General features: G+C 32.2%; 1 protein-coding gene across 3 annotated transcripts in view; it reads right to left on the reverse strand.

Moving 5' to 3' along the window:
• The window catches only part of LOC136026608 (condensin complex subunit 1-like), a 57,591-nt gene extending 49,869 nt beyond the window's left edge, over positions 1-7,722 (reverse strand). For all 3 annotated transcript variants that reach the window (XM_065703332.1, XM_065703330.1, XM_065703331.1), the window contains exons 1-2: positions 7,467-7,722; positions 2,978-3,066 (exon numbers count right to left, since the gene is read on the reverse strand). In XM_065703332.1, the coding sequence (XP_065559404.1) occupies positions 2,978-3,045 (68 nt within the window). In that variant the 5' untranslated portion in view covers positions 3,046-3,066; positions 7,467-7,722. The remainder of the gene's footprint in view (positions 1-2,977; positions 3,067-7,466) is intronic.
• Positions 7,723-11,496: the final 3,774 nt, after the last annotated feature.

Genomic DNA, 11,496 nt, shown 5'->3' on the forward strand with positions numbered 1-11,496 from the left:
TAAAGTAGACTGATGGAAAGCTTCTAAAAAATGAGCCTGGAAATAAGTGTTTGAGCTTTCTAATTATTCCGAGACTGCTGGAGACTTTCATTTTGATCAGGTCAATATGATACTTAAATAAAAGATAGGGACAATATATTCAAAAAAAGCTAGTTCCATTAAACAGAGAAATTATGACCAATAATAAAATTTGCAAATTTAATTTCTGATAAATTAATGAAAAAAGAAAAAAGAGAGCGAAAGTAGAAAAAAAAAACATATAAAAAAAGGAGACAAGCATTAAGGGACAGCATAGACATAGCCTTATTCAAGGTAAAACGGCAAATTTATTTAAAATAGTATGGGAAAATATTAGGGGGAATACCCGGAGCTTGAGACAATTTTTTTTGTCTCTAATTCCTTAATGTTTTGTTATGAGGAAACAAAATTTCTCAGTATCTTTTGCATTAACTAAGAAAGCTATCCTCAAAATTCCAAAAAATGAGTCGCCCCATCAACTTTCAAGCAAGGATTTCTAGCAGGTCATACATAAATCATAATTATAAATTAATAGCTTAATCAGTTTTATCTAATTATACATACATAGGTTATGCTGATTCGTAGCATTTATTATAGCGACTTGAAAAACTTTTATGCAACAAAATTCGATATAGTACTATAAAGAATGTAATAAACTTTAGAGTTCAATTCAATAAAACTGAATATTTTTAATGCTAGGTTTTTCAAAATACTTGCCAAATCTAATCATATTTGTATTCTAATTGATTGGCAAAACAATTGATCAGAAGAATTTTTGTATTTAAAGTAAAAGGGCATCAACAAAGAAATATTTCTAGCCCCCTTGGATCTCTCATGGGCCTATTCATATCTGAGAGTCACAACTTTCACAAGATTTTTCTTTCTCCAAATCATGGAGTTATTAGTGCAGCATCACACTTTTGCCAGTGTTGCCACACTGAGCCGTGCAAATGAATAAGCAAAATGAATTTCTTAAATTTGACAATTAAAAATTCAAACATTAACAATCCGTTGAATACCTTCAAAGGGAAGCTATACCTTCTTAAGCTGGTCGGTGCCATATGTTTCCCGCTTATTAATGCTAATTTTTCACCAACATTACTTCTTTTTTTTAATTTGGCCCAGCTATAATCAAAAACAGTAAAGCTGCATATGCAGGTATTTCAGATTAAAAACTTAGTTTCCAATTTTTTACTTATATATGTCTAAGTTAATTTCCACTAAACCAGTTCAAACAGCCAGACTAAATTTTCACATTCCTTGTCACCTTAAGTATCAAAATTGTATAAATATTTAAAATATTCTTCAAAAAAGTGCTGCCTTTATTTAGAAAGCGTAACCTTATCGTCCACATGAATACGCTTAAAACTTTGAAAGTAAACACCATTTCCGGTCATACCTTACGTTATATACGTAGTGCAGTTTGTTTGCATCTCAGTGCGCAAAATCCATCATCTGCGCGCAAAATCCCACATAAAACATCAGCACACACATACATCAATAAACAATAATACAAATCAAAGAAAAATTACATGCTAAAATTTTACTTTTCAATTTAAAAAGAGAAGAACCACTAAAAACTCATCAATTTGCAAACCTGAGGCCACGATAGCTTTCAATCTTATCCTCCCCCCCCCACTCTATTCAGACCATCCCTAGTTTCTCTATCCCAGGAAAGTCAATACCATGAAATTACTTCCTGATGTCTTTTCCAACCTCATGCAAGGACGTTCTACTTTCAAATTGGCTACAGCTGAGCCATCAAAAAAACACAAAGTTTGGCAACATCTATTTCCTTCATCTATTAGGCGTGAAAAAAAAGAGAAAGCAAAGAAGAGAAAGTTATATATTTGTATCTTTAAAGCAACAGGAAAGTGCACCCTGATGGTCTAAGCTGGCTAAGTGGAATTTACACAGCCACATATATATTTAAAAATAGGAAGTAAGTATATTTGTATATTTAAAAATAATATACAAACGCATATATAATATACATGTACATAAATAAATGCATATAAATATAAATAAAAATAAGTATATTTAAAAATAGGAATAGGAATGGACCTATACGTATTTGTGGCTAAAGTAATTAAAATTCTGATTTGAAGTCTAACCTTTACAAGGAGCCAAGGGGTTGGAATAGGAAATGTTTTTCATCCAAATATGAAAATAGCTATGCAAGTAAATCCTTGCAAAACGAATAACAGCTTTATCAATGAAGTTCATGACTAATTTATTAACTACTATTGCTAATAACTTAACTCCAGGACCAAGCCGTTTGAGGCCAACTCAGCTGCACACGCACCCCCTTCCGTTCCAATAATTTTTAAACTCCACTCTTTATACCCTCCCATGAAGTTTCAATTTCCTTTAAATCCTACTCCATTTGAGGACGGCCTGCTTTTCGTTGACAAGTCTTTGGCAATCTGCCATCTTTCATACGTAAAACATGCCCCACCTAATCATTGATTTCTTGCCCTTACTTCAAGGGAAAAGAGAATGAAATAGATACCGTAAAACCAGAGTAATAGCCATACAACGATGTAATTTTGCTTAATAACGCTCATTTAAAAACAGGGTAGTTTATAAGGGTAGTAAAATGTCATTCGTTTAGCAAGAGGATAAGCAGATAGTTGGGGTTAAGAGAGTTTTTAATCTTCATCTTTTGGCAGGAAAATATTTGTTAAAATATATGATTTTTAGACTGATAATGGATATTTAAATGAAATATTTATTGACGTTTAGTAAATTCAATCATGGATTTCTTTTAGTTCAAAGCAAAGACATGAACAACACCTCTTTGCAATTAAATCCTGGCTAACTTCGGAGTCTATTTTTTAGTGACATTTTAAAAAATCTTTCGAGAATTTTACAATTTTCTTTCCTAAATATTAAAATTAGCTTAAAATTTTGAAACATTTGAGATACAAACTGCAGAGAAGGGAAAGATATATCTTACCATGCAACCATCCTTAAAAGCATTAAAGAGGCTTTCGATTCTATTTCAGTCGTATCTTGAATTTTCATCGTAAATCTTTCCCATAGAACCTGCAAAAAGGTCAAAATGATACCATGCTCTGCCATTTGAACCAGCTACCCCTTCAGGCTTTACACATCTACCCCTTCAGGCAGCAATACAAAAACACTACACAATATAAATTATTCTCCATTTATATAGTTTTGTAGTTATAGATTCTTCATGACCTTTCACAGCCTGTAAACCATATTTTAGCTTTCCAGTACTTGTTAAATGCTGCTAGTAGTGATTAAATCAGCTTAAAAGTTTGACAATAGCCAGGCAGTACACACGACTTAATCGGGGTTGGGTTGGGAAGGAATGAAAAAACAGGCTACATCTCTATTAAAATGTCATTAATTCTGGAAAAATTGTGAGCATCTTAAGCATTCAGAAGGAAAACAATTGCCAACAAAACCAAGCTCGAACTAATTGAAAGTAAAAGAAAAATCAGTTTAAAATAGTTGTAAAAATGGCTTTGTTATTACTTTATTTATTTAATTATATTTATATTTAAGCTGAGGAATGCTCATATCCACCAGGCAGTCTCATAGAAATCATCAGGCGCACCAGTTCACGGAAATTGAGGTAGGGGTAAAGATTTTTCTTCCATTTCTCAACGAAGAGGCAAGAAAACAATTGTTTTTTTTTAATGTTGGGTGGGGCAATTTTGTTATTTACTATTGTTGTTATTTTTCAATGGACACGAGAAAATGGTATTTTTCAAAACCTAGGAGGGTTTCCCCCATCCCAGGTCCCTCGGTACTTATCCCAGCCACCCCGACCGATATTTCTTCCTTATAATTTACACACCCATAGATTTTACCTCTAAGATCTTTGTATGGTTCGTGTTTACCCATTCTATGGTTGTCCAATATTTTTCCACCGTGTCCTGCTTGGTCGTTATTTCGTTGGCCAATATGATGTAAAAACTACGAACTCTAACTAATAAACTGTGGTGTAATATCGCGGCGAGTTTACAGATGCAGCAACTTGTGGGATGAGCCTCGAGTGTCTCTAGTGGCAGAGGCAGAACTAAGGTCTAAGAAAAATCGAATTCTTTCAAAAAGTAAGTGCGACTGAAATGGGGGATTCACCTTTAAAAAAAAAAAAAAAAAGAGCAAAATACTGCACAAAGAAAATACGAAGGAATTCTGTCACCAAACAGATGTTCTTTTGAAGTAAAATGGCATGTCACTATTTCTAGGTAGTTTAATATCAAATAATTAAAAATTTAATAAAAAAAATATAAATGCAATTTAACACAAATATTTAGAATAGGAATAGAATATGTTTTATTTGCACAATCTCTCGTAGTCATAAAACTAAATGGCGCTTGTGCTTACAAAAAAGAAAAAAGGATTAAATCAAACGACAAATTTGGTTGTCATGTTGCATTTTTAGGAAGAAAGATCAGAAGCTGTCAACAAATTATCATCATTTGTCGACAGTTTTTGGGGTAGTTGCTAGAAAGGCACTGGGAACACTCATTCCGGGGCAATTAAAATTAGATGGTAATATAGTTCCTATAGAAATTGTATTTTTTTTTTCTGATGTTTTACTATGAATTAACCTTTCATGAATTTTAACATTCAAAATAACTTTATTTAAAGTAAAAAAAATGTTTATATGGGGCCGTGACAATGCAATGAATTAAAATAAATATGGTGTTTTATACACATTATATCATGAATATACCATGTTATATAAGTATATAAGATTTTATATTTCATTTATAAATAGGAGAATATTGAAGATTCATTGAAATCAGAGAATGACAACCAATACGAGACGCAACGAGACAACTGCTTGTGAATAGCGTCAACAGAGTGCAAAGATGGAGTTATCTATGACATGTTCTTCATAAAAGCAACCAAAACTGTAATTCGCATACTGCCATGCGGCATCACTGTTATCCGTCGGGCACTAGTCAAAGGATAATGTAACGGAACACGCTACAACACAACTAGTAGGCAGACCTGAACAACATTATTAAATACATGGGACAAGATTGGAGGGATGCAGATGCAGAAACTTATGGGATGAGCCTTGAGTGTCTCTAGCGGCAGAGGCAGAACTAAGGTCTAAGAAAAGGCGGATATTATCATTGGATTAAATAAAAAAAACAAGTTTTTTCAACTGAAAGTAAGGAGCGACATTAAAACTTAAAACGAACAGAAATTACTTCGTATATGAAAGGGGCTGCTTCCTCATCAACGCCCCGCTCTTTACGCTAAAGTTTGACTCTTTCTCTCAACTCTTCTTTTTAAAACAGTGAAAAACTTTAGCGTAAAGAGCAGGGCGTTGATGAGGAAGCAGCCCCTTTCATATACGAAGTAATTTCTGTTCGTTTTAAGTTTTAATGTCGCTCCTTACTTTCAGTTGAAAAAACTTGTTTTTTTTATTTAATTTCTGAACATTTTTGAATCAATGCATGTTTTGATTTTGGCTCTCCGCAGAGAAATAATTAAAACGAAATTTGCATTTTTTTTTTTTTTTTTTTTTTTTTTTTTTTTTTTTTTTTTTTTTTTTTTTGGCTAAATGGCTTTCTCATAATTTTGATCGAATGATTTTGAGAAAAAAAGAGCGGGGGAGGAAGCCTAGTTGCCCTCCAATTTTTTGGTTAATAAAAAAGGCAACTAGAACTTTTAATTTTTTATGAATCTTTTTATTAGTAAAAGATATACGTAACTTATAAACTAGCTTACGTAAAGAATTTTTTATTCTCATGTTTTTATTACACATATGAGAGGGTTCGCCCCCTCGTCAGTGCCTCTCTCTTTACACTAAATCTTAAATTTTGGCCCAATTCATTAAGAATTACCCCTGAATCACAAAAGCCGTAGAATAAATAGTTGACATTACTAAAAATACTTTGACGTAAAGAGCGAGGTATTAGGAGGAGGTGAGCCCCTCATATGGGTAATAATTTGTGTTCGTTTTAAGTTTTAATGCTGCTCCTTACTTCCAGCTGGAAAAAACTTTTTCATATTTATTTTTTCATTGTTTTTTTTTTAAATAATGCTAGTAAATCCTGCGCTCCCTTCATGGAAATTTTCTTCCCCCATGACAAATTCCTCAATAGAAAGTTCCCCCAGTATATCCCCCTCTTTTCAACCCCTCCCCCCAACCAAAAATCCTCCTGAAAACACCTGTACACTTCCCTATAACCATTACTATATGTAAGCACTGGTCAAAGTTTGTAACTTGTAGCCCCTCCCACGGGGACTGTGGAGGAGTAAGTCGTCCCCAAAGACATAGTTATAAGGTTTTTCGACTACGCTGAATAAAATGGCTATCTCAGAATTTTGATCCATTGACTCTGGGAAAATAATTAGCGTGGGAGGGGGCCTAGGTGCCCTCCAATTTTTTTGGTCACTTAAAAAGGGCACTAGAACTTTTCATTTCCGTTAGAATGAGCCCTCTCGCAACATTCTAGGACAACTGGGTCCATACGATCACCCCTGGGAAAAAGAAAAAGAAAAAAAAACAAAGAAAAAAAACAAAAACAAAAAAAAAAACAAATAAACACGCATCCGTGATCTGCCTTCTGGCAAAAAATACAAAATTCCACATTTTTGTAGATAGGAGCTTGAAACTTCTACAGTAGGGTTCTCTGATACGCTGAATCTGATGGTGTAAGGTCGTTAAGATTCTATGATAGGGGGTGTTTCTCAGGCTCGTAACTTTTGGTGCGTAAGACTAAACTTGATGAAACTTATATATTTAAAATCAGCATTAAAATGCGATTCTTTTGATGTAGCTATTGGTATCAAAATTCCATTTTTTAGAGTTTTGGTTTCTATTGAGCCGGGTCGCTCCTTACTACAGTTCGTTACCACGAACTGTTTGATATTCTAGCTAATAGTGGGTTTTAAAAGCCACAATCTCGAAAGAACCAGTTTCCCATTTAAATTCTAATTATCAAAAAAATAATAAGCTTCACACTTGTTTAAATTTTTAATTTCAAAATTACGACCAGTCTGGCGATGAAATATCATAGATCTAATCAGAATTATTACTTGCAAAACCCCCTAAAAGACTGAATATCAATAGCTAAAATGAGCCAAAATACCTGACATTGTCTTGAACAATCGAGAGGGGTGAAAATTAGGAGGAGAGAGGAAATAAGAGAGGAGAGGAAAAGGAAATAATAAGAGAGGAGAGAGAGAAACTAATCGATGCAGTGGCTATCTCGAACCAACTTCGATAGAGTGTATAGTTTCCTCCTTCGAACTTCAAAACCAAAAAAAAAGAGAAAAAAATCAATCGAATTCAAAATGGCCACAACCTGTTTTAAATTAGAGTTTTTAGTTTTGAATTTCCGAGATGAAACAAAAACTGAAGAAACTGAAGAAAGACTGAAGAAACAAAAAAAAGAGAAATGAAGGTCCAGCAATACTAATATCAGATTCGGGGAATAATCACTAACCTGTATACACTCCTTATTGAGATCTCCAGTTTTTACAAATTCTGAAACAAGCTCTTCTAAGGACGTCAATTCTCCTATGGAGGCGCCATTTACCAGCGTTGTCAAATTCTTTACAATCTGAACAGCTGATACCCTAAAAATGATGTCTTTTATGTAAAAAATATTGGATTTTTGGGGTTTTTATTGCGACTAAATTATAGTTTAACATTAGTTCCAGTAACACTTCTCATTTTACTATAGATATTTATTTACGCAAGTCACTTCTTCGTCAACAGTGAAACAAATTCTTTAATTTTTTGTAAAAAAAAAAAAAAAAAAAGGCACAGAAAAAGCATATTTGGCGGGGTGAAAAAAAAAACAAGGCCGAATTCAGCGGAGGCATTTCCCCGAAATATTTAGCCGACTCTTAAAAACGTAATCAAAATGAATAAAAACAACACACTTTGATGCCTTTTTTAAAGTTTTGTCCCCCCCCCCCCTACACCTGACAAAAATAATGGATGTGGCACGGAAACCAATACTGTTTGTCATCTGAAACCAGCATCTTTCCCCTAATTTCCAGTAAACATATTTTCTATATTTCGTATATAAACGTATATCAAAACGTATTTTCTACGTTTCTGTTATAGCTTCTTTTCCTTCTTTGTTCGCACAACAAGAACTTTTTTTTACATGAACGTTTTAATAGAATAAGAGTACGAAGAATAAGAGTACAAGAAACATGAAAATTTGATAAATAAATTTTTCGGCATTCCCAACACTAAATGCATATCTGACATTTCTAACATTTCACACAATTTACGACGGTAAGACCTTCGAACTTTTTGAGACTTTATTTAAATGATTTTCATTAAAAAAAAAATACGGATTAAAGTATGTATCAGAATGATGCAGCTTCATTTTCGTAAAATAGTAGGTCATGTAGTCTATACGTGATGAAAAATTATATTTTTGGTGGCTTTTAGGTATCTTGAGGTTTACCTTGAGGAACACCTTGATGTTCCTGTGAAAAACATGATTTTGCGACAAACCTATCGATGAAGCTTGGTCCGAAAGAACAAATATCTATACCTTTTGATTTATTAGTTTCAGATATATCCATTCAGCAAGGCGAAAGTACAGTGTTGCTCAGATTTCTTTCTTAAGAATGATCTAAACTTTGTTGAATAATACGAAAATTTTCCTATTTTTCTATATCTTTTTCTACGTTTTTTAATGTGTTTTACAATTTGAATAAAAAATGAAAAGGAAAAAAAATTGTAAGATTGTAGATGGATAAAGCTGGATCTAAGCTATCGAAAGTTAGCAAAGTTGTTGCATTATGTGGAAACATTTAAACCGCAGAACTGGGAAAAATTAAACTCCATTATCGTCACATAAGCATTCGATCTTGGAGATCTGAGGGTCGTTGAATATTTCTGCGGGATAGGGACAAACAAAAAAGAAAAATTTTAGGCCATTGTTCCTCCATATTTTTTTTTCTCTCAGGAGACAAAAAAAAACAGGCAGTTGATTGATGTCAATTCAGAGAAGTCAGAGGGGGGGATGTAGCTTGAAAATCTTCGTCAATTTATTTGTTCGTATACTAAAACTCTCGTTTCTAAACTCTTTGAGCTCTAGTTTCTTTTATCATGTTTTGGGTTCTATTTTTATTCTTATTTTCACCCAAGGGTTTTTTCTAGTTATAAATTGTATCTAATTGTTTCCATTGAACCGACTGATATGTGACATGTGTTATGCTTATGACTCTTTTTTATTATTTTTACATTATTTGACCTTATTATAATTACATTAAACAATAATGTATTATTGTATTAATTATAAATCATCAGTATATTAATTATTTATACTAAATTAATAATTATACGTGCATAATTTAATTAAACATAAATAAATATAATTAAAAAAAATATATTTAGATTAAATGTAAATTAATTATATTAATGTATTATAAATGATAATAATAAAAATCACAACATTATCATCTGATTTAACCAGAGTTGAAACGAAAATTTGGCTAATTTCTTTAGTTTGTGATATCTTGAGGGTAGCCCTCTGATATAGATACTTCATTTTTGTTTCAAGTTTTTACTTTTTTGAAATAGTTAAAACCTGAAATTTTATTTAACATCAAAATAGCTAATTAAGTATGCTTATTTTTTAAATTATTTTGCTTTTGTACGTTCTTAATATTATATTCAGATAGATGAGAGAAATGTCATTCCTCCCCACCCTCCCTTTTTTACGTTTCAGGTAAAAAGCTTCCCTGTTTGCAAAAACGTGCTTGATGTAAATCCTGGCGATAGGGAAATTTGTGGATAGTTTCTCAAAACTATGAAAATAGGCGAATCTAGAAGACTGATTATCTTTCGTGTATTTGAAAAAATTGTTTTGAAACCTCTTAAATATCTTGATTGATTTTGAAAATTATCTTTGTTCTCTAAAAAACTACCCTTTCAGAATTCCTTTTTAAGTTGGATACAATCATACAAATTTGATGCTTCATAACAGCAATGGAAATCATTCCTAAGGGCAAGAAACCGCTTGATATATAAGAAAAATTATGTCACCTCGCGTCAATTCCAAAATGTTAATTGATTAAAATAAAATAATATAAGGACATCAAACTAAAAGTTTTAGAATCGGAATTTTTACCTTCGTAGCTTATGTGTTTGGAATATGAAAAATAGTAGCAAATTCTTAAAATCAAAATAAAAAAGTCGCAAAATAAATTTTATTTCAGGAAAACTAATGTTAGTTCCAGTTCCAGGAAGATTAAACATGTCTATTTGTAGAAGAAAAAATTAACTTGTCAAAAAAAGCTATCTTTAGGATGTCAAAGAAATCGATGCGCAATGACAACTTCGTAAATTATTACATAGTGTACGGTTCATTTTCGGATATTTGGAGAGGGCATTCCTTCCTCCTTACTTGAATTTTGCTTAGGTTGTCGAAAAGATGATATGAAGCTCCTTCAATATTCCAAGTTATTTGATTTCTATAGTTAGGCTTCGACGTTACGGCAATTTATTTGGACAAAATGTAGGGAATTCGTAGAACCAAAACTTCAAAATAGAAAGTCACAGAAGTCATTTCATTTCTGAAAAACCGCTATCAGTTCGAATTCTTGGAAGAGCAAGATCGGTCTATCCGTGATGGAATTGAAATTTGAACTTTTTTAGTAGAAAAAAAAATTACCTCCAGAATGTCAAGGAAATCGATGCGCAAAGACAACTTTAGACATTATTTCTTGGTTTACAGTTCATATTCGGATATAAGGAAATACATGCCTTCTTGCTAACTTTTATAGCATTAACAATTCAAAATATAATAGCCATCAAATTATGAAGAAAATAATAAAAATCGGAAATTCTCTTTCAAAACCAGGTGGTCAAAAATATACGATAACTTTTTATTAGTATTCGAAGTTATTTGATTTTTAAAGCTAGGTTTTGATGCTAGGGCAGTTTTAGCATCAAACTAGGGCAGTTTGATGCTAGGGTAGAAGGATTTCATAAAATCGAAACTTCAAAATAGAAAGTCACAGAAGGAAATTTATTTATATAAAACAAATTTAAGCTCCAGTTCTTAGAGGATGAATATCTCTCATTCTTCGTTTTTCTGCCTTGTCTAGAAAAGAAGTTACCTCCAGGATGTAAAAATAAATTTGATGCATCACGAGAATTAAATTTAAATCACGAGAAAATTTTAATTTAAATCACGAGAAAATTTGGAAATTATTTACCAAGTGAAAAAAGCAACTAGGTATATAAGACAGTTCATGTCAACTTGTGGTCCATTCTATAGCACTACTTAATTAAACATAATAGGCGCCAAATTAAAAATTCCAGAAAAAATCCAAAAATCTGAAGTTGGAACTCAAATATTCACTTTCCAGCATCATTTTCAAGAAATATAAAAGAAATATAAATTTTTCTGGGAGAAATAATTTAAAGTTCTGCCAGACCACGTCATAGCACTATTCTGAAAACGTTTATTTCCCAGTTATGACAGTTTGGTTTTAAAAAAT

This window comes from Artemia franciscana, chromosome 4 (assembly GCF_032884065.1).
Source record: "Artemia franciscana chromosome 4, ASM3288406v1, whole genome shotgun sequence".
NCBI classification, from domain to species: Eukaryota; Metazoa; Arthropoda; class Branchiopoda; order Anostraca; family Artemiidae; genus Artemia; species Artemia franciscana.